The 20,530-nt window shown below is 37.1% G+C and overlaps 1 protein-coding gene across 1 annotated transcript in view; it reads right to left on the bottom strand.

The window, feature by feature from the left end:
- Positions 1-20,530, bottom strand: part of SEC63 (SEC63 homolog, protein translocation regulator) — a 58,273-nt gene that overhangs the window by 33,895 nt on the left and 3,848 nt on the right. The window contains exons 2-5 of the mRNA XM_066179460.1: positions 7,149-7,248; positions 6,210-6,324; positions 2,494-2,606; positions 114-175 (exon numbers count right to left, since the gene is read on the bottom strand). Coding sequence (XP_066035557.1) covers positions 114-175; positions 2,494-2,606; positions 6,210-6,324; positions 7,149-7,248 — 390 coding nt within the window. The remainder of the gene's footprint in view (positions 1-113; positions 176-2,493; positions 2,607-6,209; positions 6,325-7,148; positions 7,249-20,530) is intronic.

The following is a 20,530-nucleotide window of genomic DNA, read 5'->3' as shown; positions in this document are numbered from 1 at the left end:
GTTTTAATCACAGAAGAAAGTTATTATATAAAGCTCTGAGTGCTTCTTCACTAATCAGATATTACACATCTCAAGGTTTAGCGATTACAGGACCTGTCATTCATAATTGTTACCTTGTGGTCCATCTGGATTACCAAATTCTTCCCAGTTTTTTCGTGACTCTTCATCAGTTAAGCTAGTTAAAAGAAGAGATATTAAGTTAATAGAGAAGACATTTGTCTAAATTATTAACAAACAGAAACTTTAAAATGTGGCAGTCACACTATCCTTTAGAGGTGGTTTGGAAAGCTAAACAGCTTCTGGTATTTTTTTGTATGAAATCTAATAGGAAACAATACTGCTGTATTCCTCCTTGATATACAAGCAAATTCTTTAAGGACTCTGACAGGAAATCAGACACAGAAGATGCACGTGCAGGAGATGGCACAATCACATCTCCCTTTCATGACAGTGACTGCATACCCAACAGCACACAATATTTTTTGATGCCAGGTTACAGCACAGTAAATTTTGAAAGACAGAGGTTTTAATTTATCTCTTTTTTTTTTTTTTTGGAAGTAAAGTAAATACGGAAGATGAGTTGATTGATCAGAAGTAGTCCATATGGGCATCTATCTTATTCTAGACCTTTAGCCTTTGACAGCCTGTATTTGGTTGTTGTTGGGTTTTTTCCCTGGAACTCCCCAGTTTCATAATTTAATACTCTCTTATTAAATAAGACACTACCTCCTAAACCTTACAGTTTCTGTGCCCATTCAGTAATGACAGTTTTTTGGCAATTGTATGCCACCTCGACAGAGTCCCTGTTACTAGAAGGAAGAATACTGCTTTAGAAAACAGAATACCTGGCTTTCACTGTATGAATGATTTTGTCTTACATAAGAAATGCAGTGAAGAAGCCAAGTCTCTCCTGATCATTTATTTCCAAACCTCCCATTTGTTGACAAGCAGACTCACCAAATGGGCAGCTCTTATATTCTTTCAAGACAGCATGGCTAAGGAACTTCACCATCATTTATCTCCCAATATACCTCTGCCACAGCCCATGCACTAGTGTTTTAAGTATCAAACCGTAGCATCAAGTGTTTGAGTGCTAGCTTGCAAAGCAAATAATTTATGCGTTTCAGGAGTTCAAAAAGGCATACCAGAATTTCCAACTGAAGATATTTTCAAAGTGATACAGATGTGTTTAAGCAACAAGTATGATTTCCAAACTGCTCACGTGAGCATGGTGTTGGTTCTCCTTCCCATCTCTTCCCAAACAGGGCTCTCCATCAATAAGGTTAACCACTCACACAGGTGACTTCAAGGCAGAAATCACCAACTTCCTAGGCTCTCTGGTGATGTGATTGACCCAATAAACCCCAATAACTGAAGAAGTCTCAGAGGTGATGGGCAAGAGCAACACGCTGTGAAGCTCTGAGTGACCAGTGACTCAGCATAGCTGCTGCAAAGAAGCTGACTCCACCTCAGCACAAAGGGGACATGAAGGTGGCCTTTGTTTTACATAAAAAACCTATCAACAGCTGAGGGGATCAACTGGTGGTATAAACATTTCTCTTCGAGTGCACCAAAGAAGTATGAATGTCTCAAGTTTGAGACACCAGCATGGAGGTAGTAAATACCTGGCTCAGTCCGTTAGAGTATAAAAACCAGAAAACTAGAATTCTGTAGAGACCAATGGGCTCCAGCTGGCTTCAAGACACACATGCCCTCCCATCAGCATCGTGACAGTGAGCATATTACAGACACCAGTAATGGGAATCCCACTGGTATTGGGACTGAATTGTGTATTGAGATTCCTGTATTTTGATTTCCTTTATACAAAATTCTCATATTAAACATCACTCAGATACTAAAAAAGTAAAAATGCTGTAAGAGATAAGACCAAAAAATACTCTAGAGGAAAAGCAGATTCAAGGACTCAGCTTTTAAGAACTACACAGATATTATGAAACAGTCACCAAGTAAAAAATCAGGACTGCATGGCAAGCATAACTGGAAAGGGATAGGGGCAAGCTGAGAGAAAACAGTCAGATCCAGAATGAAACATCCTCTTCACTGGATGGAACAGTGAAAGTACTGTCTTTTACTCTTCGGCTTTACCACCAGGTGAAATGAACAGTATACACGTTTTCTAAGCATCACTTCAAAACTGCTCTAACAGGATCAGTTGATTAAAAACCACAACACCCATTTTGTTCTTTCTCATCTTTAAGATTGAATATGTTATACTGGAAACACTTTTCCTAGCTGACATGAAAGTTAACACGAAGAACAAACATCTTACAGTATTCTGACAGGTGCAAAACAAATTATCCTTCCTAATTCCTACAAAGCAAACACACACTGAAGGAAGACGTGTTTTGATATTTGTTACATACCTGAACACACTTTTTCCTGCCTGCTTAGGCCATCTTTGTTCTTACTGTAAAGGCTGTCGTCCCCATAATATTATGATTCCCTTTTCCCAGAGGCAAAAAAGAAACTTACGCTGCATAGGCCTTAGCAATCCTCATGAACATAACTTCATCTCCTCCTTTATCTGGATGGTATTTTAGGGATAATGCACGGTACTGTTTCTTTATTTCCGATATACTTGCTCCCTTCAAAAGGAAAGGTTTGCATTTATTAATAAACATGTCAAATAAAATTCATTCTTACATATAATCCTAACACACATTGCATAGTATTTTTCTGAACCATTCACTGAAGAATCATATTCTAACATAGGATCATGAAACTATATATATTTCATGAAAACATTATTATTATTTTTCTGATAACATTCTTACAATCACTATGTTTTTAAATGAAGACAGAAATCACAGTCTAACTAAAAGATACTCAGATGACTGAATACTGGGTTTTTCTGGATTATTTTGCTTATCTATCCATAGGAAAAAAAAAAAAAAAAGGAAGGATTTCTTATCTGAAAGATATTCTTATCCTTACTATGAATATGTTTAAGATTTGGCGAATCTTAAACATATTCATGAATACAAGGAATACTCACTTGCAATATTCTTCTATTTAGGCATAGTTTATAGATCAAGTATGATGGTCCACTTGCAGTTTGTATGCAGAAATAAATCTGTCAGTCACCAGGGACAGCAGATTTCCCTGCCACTTTAACATGCCTTTGACTAGAATCATCCTACTCATAAATTATTTTAAACTTCTTCAACAAAGGGAATACATTACCTATAACTGAGAAAGATTGATTTTTATTCTACATCACCATGCTGTTAAATGACACCAACACAATCCCCTGTGCATTAACTTCCAGCTTGGACTGTGATGTTCACTACTCAAGAAAACCAACAAAACTTTATAGTAAGTTCAGCTAAAGGTTTTTCTGTATGTTATCTGCTAAGTTTTGCACAACAATTACCACAAGACTTTTCAATATTTTGTGCCAGAGAAGCCTAGCATGCTGACCTTAACTCCATAATAAACACACAAGAATTTATTTACAGATGATGGTACTGTTTCAATAAATCTAAAACAGAAATTAAACTACCCTGAGGCTGCATTTGCTGTTACTTTATCTCACTTTATACAGTCTGCCATATTCCAACCCTATTTTTCAACAGCAGGCCTGCCTTATTTAATGCACAGGATGAATTTACTCCATCATAAATTAGACTTCAACTAAAAGCAGGTGTTTCAAGACTAGAAGACAAATGCCAGATAGGGAGCAGAAGCTAGAAAATAGGGGAAAAAGAACAAAGGAAGGGAAAATAAATCCAAGCTGTTTGAGTAGAGATGTGTTTTCATGGCTAATAGGAATGCTGCCTGTAAAAAAACAAAACTGATTTTTTTTTCTCTCTGACACAGAGGGTACACACAAAACCTGACAAGTTGACAAGTTTTCCATCTACATTAATTGCTTACTCCTCATTTTCAAAAGCTTGGCTACAGAGGTTAGGCCTGACTTACAGAAATGCTTGGTAGCCTTGGACAGCTGGTGTCAGTCTGCTTGGAACACAAAGTGTGCCAGTATGTAATCACTTTTGAGATTCATCTTTATACCTTGGATCCCATCTCTAAAACTGCAGTTCAGATACTTATTAAATAAATCATTAATATTTGATCATCTTATGTGTTAGTGAAGTCAAGTAGCTTCAAAAAGAGCTATTCTATGTTCAAAACACAGTGCTGATATTACATATAAAATCTGGTAAGTACATTATCTGGACTTTGCTGGTGCTGTGGCTCTCCTCTGGAGAAAAAAAAAAAGCCTCTTGTTATAAACTAATATACTACCATATAATAGAAAAATAATCTTGACTAGAGTGTGAATGTAAAAAAGAAGTGGATTACTGTCCATCAAAACTTTCAAGTGCTTGCACATGCAACCATTTTAATTTTTTTAAGTTGGGGGGGAACTTGCTGGTGTTTTGGGTTTTTTTTTAATAACAGTAACAGTTCCGTTATCTAACTACACTTCAGCATCTGTATCACTTCATCACCAGGACAGGCTACAACTCTCAAGGTTCCACTTGAATGGTAACAGAAGAAATCTGTTAATTTTTTACATAGTCCGAACTGAAAGTCTTTCAAGAGATTTAACAGAAATTGCCTGATAGCAAGAAACGCCCTCTGAGATTTTGAACTCTTACCTTGAGCCCTACTTCAACTATCTAGCTTCACAAACATCTTTTCATCCCCCTTTTAAAATCTCTAGCTTTCATTCAGCTTGTCCTTATGACAACATGCTCCATCCCTCAGTTCCTAAGGCATTCCAGAATTGGTTTCTTTGCCTGGGTAAGTTACACGTCTTGAGCATGTGTATAAGTTTTCATCAATAAACACAAAGCTATAATTCACTACATGCATTCCTTTCTTTCCCCTCTGGGTTGTTACTTGTAGAAATTTCCCAAAGATAACAAAGGAGAATACTCTGATGACCTAATCCCTAGCCTGATTTGTTTAATCAAAGTTAACTCAGTTGTTTGAACATTTACATTGCATGGGTCCAACACATACCATTCAACAGTAAAAACTTGTATTGCTCTTTCCTGTGCATCAGTGAGAGAACTCAAGCCAGCAATGAGTGAGTAACAGAGGAGCTGAGCAGGGGCTGAATTGCAGTAATTTGGCTCTAGACATGACACGCAGGTGTTGTACCTGTCTAGTTAGAAATAGGCTACAGACTTCTCACCTGCTATAAATGGCTTTATAAAAGCAGCACAAGGTGCTGCTTTTCTCTTCTGACAAGTCATCATAAATTAAAGGCAAGAGATGTATTTGCTAATATTCACATACATATTGAGCTCTCCCACACTAACAATGTACATCACGTTTAATCAAAACAGGTACATTCAAAGCTCATTCATGTTCTGGCGCTGAGCTGGATCCACAGCATACTCCTTTAGACTTAAGCGGGAACCATACCTCAGACTCCAGAACTGGAAAGATGACTCTACTGGTATTCAAAAGAGGAGCCTTGGATCAGGAAATAATTAACTTAAGCAGAGAATCTGCTTGAGGTATTAAGATTAAGAGAAGAGTTTAAAAGAAGCTCAGGAAGTCTGTCCTTGGGATATGTAAATTTTTGCATTCATTCAGAATCTGTTCTTCAGTATAAACAAAGCACTGCATCTATTTTCTAGATAAGCACTATGTCTTTTTATCCTGGTTTATTAAACCTGTTGGCTGGGATCACTGTTTAGAATTTGTTGACCGCATTCACAGATACAACCAAGATTCAAGCTAGTCTGCACTACATCAAAATGTGCATCACCAACACCCTTCCACGAAACCTTTCATTTACAAATATTGCTCTGTACAGAAACTGTAAATCAAATGAATTCACATTCTTGTTTATACTGTTTCTTCACCATCCCTAAAAGTGCCTACTGAGAAGATTTACACAGGGCATACAAAGCAGATTTTTTTTTTGTTTTCCTGTACAGAGAGAAGAAAATGACATCAGAATAAGATTTTAAAAAACCCACCTAACTACATTAGTAGAATTTTGAAGGAGCTAGATACAAAAGTTATAAATTGGTATAGATGGAGGCAAAAGACAAATAACAACTGACTTTGTAACATGCAGCAACTACTTTCACATGCCAAAAAAGAACAAAAACATGAGATAGATTCACTAACCTTTGTTTGAAAAAACAAGTCTAAGATTAGACATCTACACACAGAATATACAGTTACAGTAGTACAGACTAGTAAAAGATGATATTACTTACAGGATCCAAATGTAACACTTCATAAGGGTTGTATTCTTGATACTCTCTGTCTGTTTTGGAAACCTTGTATGCAAGGAACAAAAATAATGCCCAGCCAGCAAGGAGGACTATTTTCCTGTTTGTAAGAAAAGAATTTTTTAAATACACAAATCCACTTGCTCCAGCACCATTTTAATAACATTAGAAGCCATCTTATTGTCACTCTTCAAGAAACAGTATTAAAGAAAGAAACACTACACCAGATATTAGTATTTCAGTTATTGTATTCAGCTTTCAGAAAAATACCACTTTTTCTCCTAGTTTTTAACAAGGACAATTCTCTACCACAAGTCTCTTTCCATTCTTTAACTGTCTATCCTCAGCAGGTACATATAATTACTTCCTATTTTTAAAGGCCTTTTTAACTAGATCCTAGAGAATGTGTTTAAAAGAAAAAAAAAAAAACAAACAAAACCAAACAAAACAAAAAGCTGACACAGCTGCATAACAGACAGCAAAATATTTTGAGGGTGGGAGTAACAAGGAACTGATGGATATAAAGCTTTCACCTTCAAACATAAAGTTATTATTCTTTTGTATTTGAGTATATATGTTTACATATTAAATACTTAAAAGACTGCACTAGCATTACTAATTTCAATGAGAGATAATTACTTTTTGAACAAAGAAATATATTCTTTATTATTTTTACAGCTGAGGCTCACTGGTTTCATTTCTCAGATATTTTATACAGGACAAACAACATGCATCTTGATTTCAAGCCCTACCAAACAATAATGATTACCTATAATTATTCAAATATGGCAGATTGCAAGTATCTCTTTAGTGACAAAGAAGTAACTAATTCCTGCTTTGAGTACAAAACAATTAATTTCTATTTTTTTTAAAAAAAGGTAAGAATTGCTTTAACAGAAAGTCATGCAAATGAAACGTACGTACTTCACCGTAGGAATTATGTTCTGCTGTGGTTTTAGCAGTCGCAAGCGGTACCACAAACACCTTCCATACACGTTCCTTATATTCTTTAATCGAATTTGTTCTACAAAAATAGAGAGATTGTGATTAACCAAGCTGACAACACACAGAACAAACCTGCTCAGCTCACCCCGAGCAGGCAGTACAAGGCTAGCTGGAGGACTAACATAAGGTCGAGCATGAGCAGAGGAAAGAATGCTTTTAATCCATTTAAGTGATGCTGCACATGCATAAACATAAGAAGTTGGTCAGATTACTCTCTCTACCCAAAAGGAATCCATTTTATTTTCTATATGTCACAGAGTAACCATCACATATGAACCCAGTCTTTGCCTAAGGTGCACTTGTAAACTTTGCTTCTGCCACTCAACTCCAAAAGTTTCCCATTTCAGTATGTCAGCTATTGCATGTAGGAAAAACAAACAAACAGAATGCAACCCACAGGCAAACTGGTGTTTGTATGCAAATAAGGAGTACATCAGGAGCAACAGCTCCTTCCTTAATTCAAAATATGATGCATTTTCTTCCTCCTTGTGACATCTGCTTTTATAAGCTGTCTTCATTTAGGTTTTTCTGCTGAAGGGTAAAAGGAAGGAAGATTAAGGTAACAGCTACTTGTACGCCATGCAGCTCAGTAACACATGCCTTCAGCAAGGGAGTTTCCACTCCCTTGATGGGGCTGGAAGGAAATTGCACTTACACTGTCAAACTCACCATGATGAGGCATAGAAGCTCATGAAAGTTAAGAGAGTTTTAATTGTATAGCAGAGCTAATCAGGAACAACTTAGCCTTGGTCAAGGAATTCTCTTATATTATGAAAAGTACAGTGGAAAGCAAATAACTTGTACAGAATTTCTCCATGTACTGAATTTATATGTTATAATTAAACTCCTGTTTAAGTAACTTGTCTATCCATAACCTATGCAGTCTGACCTGTAACACTTCTGAAGTTAGGATGTCACTGTAATTACCTTACTTGAAAAAAGGTAAGATCACTCAGCTCTTTTCAGACTGAAGGAAAAACAATCAAGACAAAAGAAAATTCATCCTGTGTCAATACACTTAGATATTGCTGGTGAGCAAAACTGAAAAGATAAACATGAATTATATAAATACAAGAATTATATTAACAACTTTGATCCAACACACGTCAGTCATATCCTACTAAGTCTTAAACCTCAACTTAGCACTTTTGACCAGGTAATGCCCTCATGGAATCACAGGATGGTTTGGGTTGGAAGGGACCTTAAATATCATCTAGTTCCAACCACCCGGCTATGGACAGGGATGCCACCCACTAGACCAGGCTGCTCAGAGCCCCATCCAGCCTGCTGTTGACCTCATCTGAATTAAAATAGCAGTTATGATACATGAAGACATTTTTATCTGGCTGATTTCTAAAAGGTAATAGTGGAAGAGAGTGACAACCTCTATTTAGTTATTCTGAAGGTGTTGGAAGGTGGGATATGGTGCTGATCTACTCAAATTTCTAAGCAAGCACACAATTCAGATGAAACACGTAGAATTCAATTAGCAATCACCAAACTCTGAGGCCGGAGAAACATGACCATTGTGCTCCACATCAACCATGAGTTCAGATTTAAGGCCGATTAGATGTGAGCACTGGATGGTAATTCGAACTCCGGCTGATTTGGCAGACAGAGAGTGGGAACACAGATGACATCTGGCCACCCATAAACTAGTAAAGCAGACAACTATTAAAAGCTTGTACAGAAAAGGTACCGGAACCAGAAAAAAGTGTTATCAGCTTATTCTGAACTACTGAATTATACAGAGTATAGCTTCCCCCAAACTTGACATGACATTAAACAGTTTGATGCAATTCCTGTGAAGATTATATTAGTAGTTCCATCACCCCCAAAGACTGAGAGAGATAATCAAGGATAATTCAATCCCCTGCATCTCCCTGAACTCTTCCCATGCTTCAAAATAAGCTTCCAAAATTCTCTCACTGTTTTGTGTAACAGATAAACCACACAAGTATTTTGCAGCTCTCTTGATCTGCAAAGATTGTTCACATACCTAAAACACAAAACTTTCTAAACAAAAAAGAATATGACTAAAACTTGGTTAAGCAATCCCCCACTTAGTTTTACTTATGTAAGGCTTTAGAAAGCACTGTAAAGAAAAAATTCAGCAGACAATGAAAACATTGAAAATGCAACACTCACTCCCTACCAGTAGAATGTAAATTAATTTGGCATTTTCTCTTGGCTTTTTTTATTTTAAGACAATTGTCGGAGATGTATCTTGGTTCAAAACTGGATTCACCACAACCAGAAGCTAATTGTTACATAAAATTAAATTACAAACTTAAAGCAAAACGAAAAAGACAGAACTAAACAAAGAATTGGCATTTATAAAAAAAAGAAAACCAACCAAACTTGATGCCATTAAAGACTACACTGACAACAAAGTCATGAGGACAAAAAAGTTTTGCAACAGAAACAGGGAAGAAAGTGTTCTGACGGTATTAAATGGTCACTGGACAACTATGAGCCATACTGTGTTGCTTTTACGAAAAAGTTACTGATTATACTTGAATAAATCAGGCATCAGAAAACTCACAGAAGCACAAATGTGCTTAAGCCTAAATCACTTATTTCAAATATTGTCAATCAATTCAGTTGTTTGGTGCTGAAGCAAGATGGAACCAACTGTTCATCAGTTCAAGCACATGGACCCAGATGAGCACCTGAACCTCTTAAGTGTTTCTGCTAGGATTTTGATGTTTTACCAAGCTACCCAAGCTGCTGTGCCTTGACTTCAAAGACCTAAGCCACAATGCCCCGCTTCTCAAACCTGCCAACTGTCCAGCCCTCCAAGGACCAGATGACCCTCTCTCTTCCCTGCTCTGCATCCTCCCTACAAGAATTGCCAGTACCTTCTACCTCACCATGCCAAAAACCTTCCAAAAATGCCTTAGAGGAAGGCACCTTGGAGAAACAAAGCATAGTTGAGCAAGATAAACTGAAGAGCTGACAGAAAGTAAAATAAAAATTGATCGCTAAATGTGGTTTACAATAATCACTGAATTGAGGTTTTGGAACAGCTTTCCAGTAAAAGCTGCAGAAGACACATTTTGTGACCAGTCTGCACAATAGCATCAAAAGGAAAACAACAACCTGAGCCAAGCAGTATGGGCAAAATTTAAGCCCTTTGAATACTTGGCAAATGGAATACTCTGATCACACTGGAGTGAATACCTTATACATTCCTCAAGGTAAAGCTTTGCAGTGAAATATAAACTGTACTTTCTCTGGATCTCAGCTCTGAAACTGGCTGCACAAGGAGACCTCTTCTGCCAAGTACCAAATAAAGGCACGATGCTAAGTAGCCATTGCAAGTTTTACACACACATCTGAACAACTCTGGATCAAATTTAATTATAGTTGATCAAACAATATCAAAGCAAAAGCATCTTATTAATCTCTTTTTGATCTTCAGATAGCAATGGTCTCATTTGACTAACAACCCCAAAAAGAAACAGCGCACTAAAGAGATGAATGATTGTTTACAGTTATCTGTTCAGAACATAAAGAAAGAATCAAATCCTACCCAAATTGAGACTGAAGTCCAGAGTACCCAAATTATTTGGAGCTATCCTGAGGCACTCCTTCTGTCATATGTCATCATTAACATGTTAATTTGTGGAATTCAAAAACAGGCACCTAGTTGAGAAAATGAAAGAGCAATACAGACAGCATAACTCCCAGTTTAGGCAGAAAGCCACTGGCAAAATATCATACTAAGAAAGCTATATTCCTACTGTATCCAGGAAAAATAGGCTCCCTGTTTATTTATACACAAAACCTGCATTTGCACCAGAGAAAATACTTATCATATTAGGAAGAAAATAGTTGCAGGAAAAAGAAAAAAGAAAGGGAAAAAAATGAGAGAGCAAAATTTAAAATGAAAGTAAAGAAGAAAAACATTTTTTAAAATTATAAAAAGAAGAAAAATTTAAAAAAAAAAAAAGGAAAGACAAACAAACAAGGGCTTGCAAAGGACCGAATACCACATAATTCCAGTGCTTAACAAAAGCAGCAATTTATTACTAATGAGCAAGTTGTGGATAAAACAGATCTTTTTTGCTTTGCCTTTGTCTAACAAAAGAAGTTTCCTTTTTACACAAGTGAATTTACCATGCCACAAAAGTGTCACACTCCCCCGCAATATCCTGCAGACCCTGATCACACTGCAGTGAATACCTTACACAATCCTCAAAGTAAAGCTTTGCAGTGAAATATGAATTGTACTTTCTCTGGATCCCAGCTCTGGAATCCATATTCTGTCAGGGAAAGAGGTTCAGAGTTTTAAAAACAGACAATAGAGTTCTCTTGTTTCTTCTCAGTCCAGATCATGGCTTCCCATTACAGTGTAAGAGCACTTCAGACAGCATCCTTTGATAAGGGATTACAGGGAGACAAGTGTGTGTGGGGTGGGAGGAAATGCTTTTGCTCCAGCCAAAATCACTTCTTGTTCAATGGGCAAAATTGTCCACAATAGTGAATCTCTCCACAGTTTTAGGAATAGGTATTAGAGAGCCTTGGAAAGCAAAGGCATAATGCACCCACAGCCTTTTGAGTTAATCTCACTAACACTAACCCATGCATCAAGGTACTGTTAAAGCACCCCTCTCACAGAAGGATTAGACTGCCACTTCATTCCTGTAAATAATCTGGGAAAGCATCCCATGCTTGATTTATTTCACTCCACATTGTTCTCGATGCATCCAAAGTTGCTGAGATTCACAAGCAGATTTTCGCCAATACAGTTCTTACTCACAAGTGTTCTCACAAGTGCATATTATAGTAACTTTAAAAAAATGTATGTGAATATCCAGCCAAAACTACATTTTAATATACTTTTGAAGTTCAAGAAATATAACTAGTACTGATACAAAAGAAAACCTGAGTGCCATCTCTTTCACGACTTTGTCAGAGACCTTACAGAAGTTTAAGCAGATGACATAGGTTGGTATTCCCTTGTTGACTGTTGCAGTCACTTCTCTTGTATTTCAGGCATCAAAACAGGTACAAGTAGAGAATGTTTACTTAATCAACTTCTCTTGATCAGAACTTAGGCAAACCTCTTCAATATCCAGTTCTTTAAGCCAGAGGCACCTGCTTTTTCTGTGTGGATAAACCACACAGTTCATGGGTAAAATAGAACAATAGAATAACGGATTGGAAAGGGTGTAAAAGACCTCAGGAGATCACCTAATCCAACCCTGCTACTGAGAGGAGAGTCAAAAAAGCAGTTGCTCAAGGTCTGGCTGTAGGCCTTTGGAGTAGCTTCAAAGACAGAGCTCACTGTGCCTCTGAACAACTTATTCTACAGTTTGACCATCCTCAAGGGGCAAAAATTTCTCATACCTGTCTCAACCTCTGTTCTGATTTACCAATCACACAATGGGTGAGGACACAGGACATACAGATACAGAATGAAGCTTATTACAGGTTGGGTTTCCCATATCCAGAGATTACATTCAACCTGTGTTTACAACTCAGTCATGCCTGGCTTAAGTTTGGTTTTGAAGTTCACCCATCTTACATACTTGTTTCCAAAGAAACAGGAGGGTACACCCAGTCCTCAGAAATGCTTGACAAATGATCCCTGCCTAGACCTAATCTTTTTGTTTCAGGTTCTGGAGGTTCCAAAAAGTGTTAAAAAAAAACCCCAAAAAACCAAAAAAACACCCCACCAAAAACCAAGGGGAGATTCCTTTTCATCTCTCTGGGAAAAAAGAGATTACACATTTAATGTTATTGGAGACAAGCAATTCTAGAAGAGAGAGAACAGAAAGAGGTACCACTGCAATTACACTGAGAAGTTTTAACCTCCAGAATCTTCTTTCAACCGCAGCAAACAAAAGTCAGTTTTAGGAAAAAAATACCACAAATAAGACTATTTCCATCAGTATTTATATCTAAAGCATATAAAAGTTTTAAAGTATCAGTCAATTTTTACTTGCCAAAAGCAAGCCAAAAGCTAATATCCAAAATACGTGGAAGCCACCAGTTTTCCATTATTCTACCTCAAACTGCAGGAAAGAACAGAAATATGTCCTAGCCTTCTGTGTTCTTTCTACCTTCAGGCTACTAGCAAAAGCAAAATCACATAGTCTAAAATACAGCTCCAGTGGACTCTGTCAGAAAAAGAAATACGAGGAGGTGCAAATGAAATATTCTGCCCACCAGTTGCAGACAATTCATCCAAAGGAGAATGGTTTTGAAAGAAAATTACTTCTTTCAGCAAGGAACACAGAGTGACACAGTTCTGCAGCCCTAGGAAATGCCAAGACCACTTTAAAACCAGACTTTCACAAAACTCATTTGTAGTGTGTCATCCTCTCTCCACACTTGAATGGAAAACTTGTACCTGCAGAAAGCATCAAGAGGTGCAAGTAATACACACAGTATGCAAGTCTTGAGTAAAGGTTACAGCCCAGGGATACCATGGCTCTAAGCATTACATCTGTTCTGTTAAAACTGAAGGCAACAGGCTCAGTCAAAACACTCAAGAGTTTCCAGGTTTGGTGGATTTTATTCAGGGTTCTGTAGTTTTAATCCTCTAAAATGTACACTTAAGTAGGTTCCTATTTACTTTCAACAGTTATGTATATATATACATATGCAAAATCTGAACTCCTGGGCTTTTTTCTACTTCAACAGTAACAGGAATTAGATAATTGTATGAACAACTTATTTACTGAGCTCTTAAACTGAGGCTCTCTGAACAAATGTACCTTCTTAAGCACATAACCATTTCTCAGGTAACAGATGAAGTAGGAAAAGGCCACCCTACTGTTTCACTAGGCCATCAATACTTAACTCTATCTACATTTTCCTTGATAATTATTATAAAATAAGACTTCACATGGATATAGTATGTTACCTGAGAATAATTTTAAAAGTCACAGGATTAGGAACAAAACCACACACTTACTTTCAAAATAGACACTGACAAACACAACTATGTTGTAAAAGCAGTAACCCATCTTTGACACCATGCAAGAGGCAGGATTGAAACTCGCAGCAAACTCAAAAGTCAGCAACTCCTCTGAAATACCGAGCAATCTCAATATTATAATAGGATTGACTTCTACTGTAAAACCTCAAATTAAGAGGCATGAAGCAAATTAAATTGATTTTAAAGTGTTCTGAAATGCTGTTGCTTAAATGCAAAAGCCTTCAAATAAGCAGTAGTGCTCCCATTAGGATTACTTTTTAAAAAAGATAAATTAAAAATGGAAAGCACATTTCAGGACTTTGAATGGACCATAGCAGTGAAGAATTAAACCATCTGATAGACGCTTTCTAACTTTAATGTCTTTCATTATAAGAATTGTCCTCATTACCCTCATTATTTATCTATAAAGAGGTCATGTCCAGGTTAGCCTCTTAACTAAAACATTTAGAGCTGAATAATCTCACCCTAGTTGTTTCCGAAGACATTTTTCTCTCTAGTAAATATTCATAGAAATAAGACAAAAAATCATGTGTTTTGAGTAGCATGTTTAGTATTAAAACCCCAAGCAGTTTATTAACTACAAAGAGACCTGCAAAAGACTTAACAGCATAGCTGCTTTTTTCCAGAGCATGTTTTGCAGCAACTAGATAAAGCATAAATGGAACAAAAAGTAACCTAACTTTCCATTCCCACAATTCCACACGTTTGCTGACCAAAATATAACATTTGTTACTAATAGCTAAAAAAAAAACCAGTAACATAAGAGGCTTCAGTATCTTGAAAGTTCACTTCTTTTCAGAGTTTACTTACTAAAGCTTTCTATTTACAGTCAGCTGGGCACAGTTCCACATTACACTACTGCAAATCAAGCCATTTCCAAACTTTGTCCTGCCTATTAGTGTACTGTCTCATTTGCACTGACAAAACTGACAGTGGAACTAACTATAATAACCTTTAAGCCCTATCACCTAAATTACCAAATTCATAGTAGGGCTGTACCTATAGGTGCGCTGCAAAACTTTAATAGAATCTGAGAAGAATCAGAAAGCTGGACATTTTACTATGGAACAACACCCACATGAGTCAAGGTTAACAGTTTTAGATGAAGCCAACAACAATGCTGGGCTCCAAGATTACACACTCTTAACTATTAGCTTCATTTTATCAGTTTGGTGTGGGGAGGAAACCAGAACACATTCAATTCAAAACAAATGTAAACAAAAGTCTCTTAGCATATCACCAATCATTAAAAATGCTTGTAGTCAGTATTATTCTGAGGCACACCCTGAAGAAACTCTAATAAAGGACAGAATTAGCGGACACAAGGATAAGTACCATCCATTTACCATCAGTAGTCTTTGGTAAAGTCCTCTCAAGGAAGTAAACAAGAGGAACAGATCCTGCTGGTACAGTCTGTGGTTTCCAAAAGGCTTTTGAAAGGTTTCTCTTACAAATCTTTCAGGGCAACCATTTAACTATTGCAAAAATAAATATGTGACTAGAAGACAGAGTGAATTGCCAATTCTCCCAGCAGAAGGAAATCGCCAGGAGCTCTGCAGGAATCTGTGTTGGAACTACAACACATTTCATTAATAAGTAATCTGACTAAAAGGGTGAGCAGTAAAATAAAGCTTCTGGATGATATTAACTGATTCTAGGTAACAAGGACAAGGGCATCCTGAAGAATTGTAAAGATCAAGCAAGTGCATTTCTGAATGGCACATGAAATTGAGTGCATGAGAATGTAAAATGCGGTGAGGGTTACCCTAATTCTGTGTATACAAGGATTAGCTCAAGGCTGACCATTATCTCTCAGAAATGCAACCTGGGTGTTGTGAGAACCTGTTCTATGTAAACCCCAGCTGAATGCTTATTACTTATACAAATCAGAGCACGTGTTCAGAGCATTCCTACAAGAAAAGGAAGGGATTATTACCCTACCACATAAACTGGAGGTATGTCCAACCCTGAGGCTGTACATACCTCAAGTATGATGCACAGTCCCAGTCCCTACCTCTTAAAGAGGGACAATCAAAAAACACTCAATTAGGGTGAACAAGGGCCATCAAACATATAAGGAGTTTTATGTTCAAAGTATAATTTACGAATCTTCCAGCTGAGAGAGTAAAGTGCAAGGAGAGGTAATGGAAGGCTGTAAAAAACCCCAAGTGACAGCCAGGACTGAAGGTTTACTGCCTCTTCCAGTAGAGCAAATAAGAATCATTAGGCAAGACCAGAAGCAACTGCAAAACCAAGGTGATTATTTGCCATGTAGGCAGCAGATATGGTGACAACCCCCCCACACAGGATGGTGTGGATGTTACACCAAAAGTTACTCAACTCAAAACCACTGGAAACACAAAGAATATGCAAAGGAAGCACCACTTATGCTTGTCCTGTTATTGCCTCCTTAAGGCAATCATTTCTGTAATACTACATAAAAAACCCCACCTGATCGGACTCAGTACGTCCATTCCTTTGTTTCAAAAGAAAAAAGGGTGTTTGAATCTTCATTGGTAAGGTAAGTCTTTGCAGAAGCCACAGTGCTTACAAATAACCTAGTTTCAAACAGTTCATCCAGCCAACCAGGATAAAGGAATCTTCTGAATTTAAAATGCTTGTAAGCAATTTCCTGTAAAAGAGAAATACTAGGTGAAAATCTGAAAACATCTCTTAAATCTTCTTAATTGCAAACTTACTTAAAAACTGGTGCAGACACTAATCTTTTTGCTCAGGAAAGAAATTAGGTACCTGTGTTGTGCTCTTGTACCTATACCCTGCTCTTGATATTTCTAGCCAGCACAACCCTCCTCACCATGAAATGGAGATATGTGTCAGGCCTGGCTAGTAACTGAGGGAAAGGCCGATAAAGCCCACAATGGAAGAAAGCGGCACTACAGGGGGCAAGGATGCAGCATCAGCCCCAGTAGAGACTTAATAAAATTGCTGCAGATCTGAACCCTTCTTCACAAGCATGAATTTGAAACACAAATTTAAAAAAACAAAAAGAAACCACAACCAACAAACCAAAAAAATACCCCAAACTATGGAATCACTATTGATTCCATTCCTTGTCATTTACCGTGCTTCTTTCTCAAAATTCCTGCTCCTTCTCCAGGAACAGTTTAGCTGCCCATGAAACCATAACTGAATCTAATTCTCTAATACAAAGCCTGTATATCCTGGTAGTTTAGAGTCATCTCTGTGAGTACTCAAGATAACCTTGCAGCAACTATTAAATTAACAAGGCGTGTAATAAAACCTTCAGTACACTGTTTTCATAAGCTTCCATAACATAGGATGAATTTTTTAAAAATAGAAACTCCTTTTTTTTTTATGTTCATGTAATGAAATATAAAGTTCTTGTAATGGTTTGATATTTAACTTGCCACAAAAAAGCTTTTCAGCATTTTGTACTCTGCACAGTCTTGAAGCTACTCAACTAATCTCTAATACAGGGCTATTAATTTTATTTTACTACTAGGAAGCTATAGTGGTTACAGTAAGATTACAATACTTTTTAAAAATTCCATGAAAAGACTGGCTTTTTTTTTTCCAAATAACAGAATGGTTTGAATAACTCTGTGCAAATGCTTTGTTTTGAAAAATACTTTAAGAGATAATTGCAAAGCATTACTAGTGGCATCTCACGATGTTTGCCCCTTCTTCAAACATTTCTCAAAAAACCCCTACCCCTTCAAAACAGCAATATAGTAAAAAAAATTGACAAAACAAAATATCACCATTACATTATATTCTGCCTTTAAACAGTCACCTAATAAACTGTATTTTTCTGAATTTGAAATGGTTTAAGTCAACCATGGTACACTCAATTGCCCAAAAATCTCAATTTGTATGTAATAATAGCCCTTAAATGCATAACTGAGTTTCACTGACTCTCCTCCCACTTCCTGACACAATGATGAAAGGTTATATTAACAGGAAAGGATAAGCACAAACATATGGGCACAAAATGCTTATATTCACAGATATCAAGTTTTCACACTCATCCACCACATTACCAATGAGCATGGCATCCTGTGGTTTCATCCTGTCCTTTTATCCTGTCCTTTACCAGCATCCTGTACTTTATCCTGCATTACCAAATACCAAAATGCTGTGAAATACTTTGGAGCAAGGTTAATGAGATTTCAGTGAGCTGTGGGCGAGGACAAGCACCACAGTTAACCCACTCCAACCATTCTTATCTCACACCAGAGGATCAGAAGCATCACAGAAGAATTTTACCCGGAGTGGGAGCAGCAGCAATGCTGCTTCCCCTCCCCTAGCTGCTGTGAGGTACAAGTGCTCATTACACCATTACAGATAAAACTGAAGAAGTGCTGCCTGCATTCACAGCACTGGCTTGAGTCACATCCAAGTTGCACACTCACTGTTTGTCCTCAGCCAAATAAACTTCACAGCCTCAGTTCCCCTACCTGCATCTTAAAGCAGAGGATTAATATGAGAATCTCTGAGGTCAGCCTCAACACACACAGATGAAAAATACACCAAAAGATTACAGAGAAACCTTCATTATTGACACTACTACACAGAGATATCCAGTATAGTGGGCAGGTATACTGAGAAGTATGGTGCCTAAGACAGCAAACCTTTACAGAACAACTTTCTCAGGACTTCTGATCGAGGTTTTGAATGTGGGTGCCAACTGCTATCTACAGAAGCATACAAAAAAGCCCTACGGCTCCAAAATAGCAATATAGTAAAAAAAATTAACAAAATAATATTAAGTATCAACATGATACTATATTCTTCCTTTTAAGAGTCACCAAGTAAGCTGTGTTTTTTAAATATTTCCGTACTTTGCCCAGCCTCAATACAAAAAAGGCTGGAATAGTACTAGGGTTCTCTAACTGCCTATGCTACTTCCTACAGGCATGGCAACTTCAAAGATGAGCAGAAAATTGCCTTCTTTAACCAGATTTTTAGAAGTTTTTCTTTGTATTAGCCCAGTATTCTTCAAGAAAACTTCGGCAACAACAACCACCACCACCACAAACAAACGCCAAACAATTTTTTTTTTTTTAATGAGACACCATAGACTTTGTATGGATTTCTATTATAATGAAAGTAAACTAAGTAGCTTTTATCCATATCTTATCAATACTTTTTTCTAGATACAAAAATGCAGCCATTTATCTGGTTTTTTTCCCTTCCCTACAGTAGGTTTTTATGTTCTTAAACTTCAAGAAGATCCTACAGTCTCTTTTCTCTCAGAGAAGAAACTGCAAACTTGTATTGGCATTACCCTTGCATGCACAGCTGTTATTTTTTAGGGTATTTGAAATGTTTTTTAACATCTTGTTTTGTTCCAGTTACTGTAAAAAACCTCAGGACAGATACTCTTATTCTTTTCATCAGCTTTGTAACAAATTTTGAATACCCAATACCCTTAAACAGGATAATTTATTGAATGTAGACCTAAATAAACTAAAAAAGATGAAATAGCAAGCTTCCAGATACATGTACTTATGTACAAAGGACATCATAATCTATGACCACCTGTTCCAGCACAGCTTGATAACTATGTGTCTCAGTCCAGCAGCACAGGTAGAAGTCAAAAAGTACACAAAGTTCAGCAAACACATCAGCATTGTGCAACAACTGCTGTACTATCCAACTAAATAATTCACCCTTGCTCTCCACTTCCTTTCTAGATGCTGACGTTTAATCTACACAAGCTTACACTGATACTTCAAAGCAAGTCCAACTACAGGAAGATACTTTGATGGACACTCCTCCACTAACTGCTGAGGGGGGGGGAACCTTTCTCTTCAACTCTCACAATTAGTTTTTTGAAAAACAACTTGAACATTCCCATTGCAGAAAATATCTTTCACTTAGAAATGAATCTGCACCAGAATAACTTTTTAGCAACTGCTTTTTTTGTTCCAAGAGCAGTCTTTTCAATGGTTTTGCTAAATTTATACCAGTATTTTCCTAAAACAAAGGTAACCCAGAAAAAGCATGACTTTTTTTTTAGTAATAAAACATATATGTGTGTGTGTATATATATACACATATATATGTTTTAAAGAAACAAGTCAAGGATAAACAATACAGCCTGAAGCCATATTCACCATCACCTGAAGACATCACCAACACTGAAAGAACCAGTTTTCTTTCCCTCAGTCACATCCTGTACCATCCCAGGCACCCACAGAGTCTTACAGAGAAACTAATACACATTAAAAGACAGAGGAAAGAAAGAAAAAGGGCCAAAAATTCATTTTAGCTAAAATGACTTTCTTCCACTCCCATACACTGGTGCCCTATTTGGCACAAGGGATGGGGAGAAACACAAGACTTAACTCTGCTAGAGCACTGC

The sequence above is a fragment of the Chamaea fasciata genome, unplaced genomic scaffold (genome assembly GCF_029207755.1).
Source record: "Chamaea fasciata isolate MVZ Bird 193981 ecotype frontalis unplaced genomic scaffold, bChaFas1.0.hap1 SCAF_3, whole genome shotgun sequence".
Taxonomy (NCBI): domain Eukaryota; kingdom Metazoa; phylum Chordata; class Aves; order Passeriformes; family Sylviidae; genus Chamaea; species Chamaea fasciata.
This window is presented reverse-complemented; position numbering and strand designations above follow the sequence as displayed.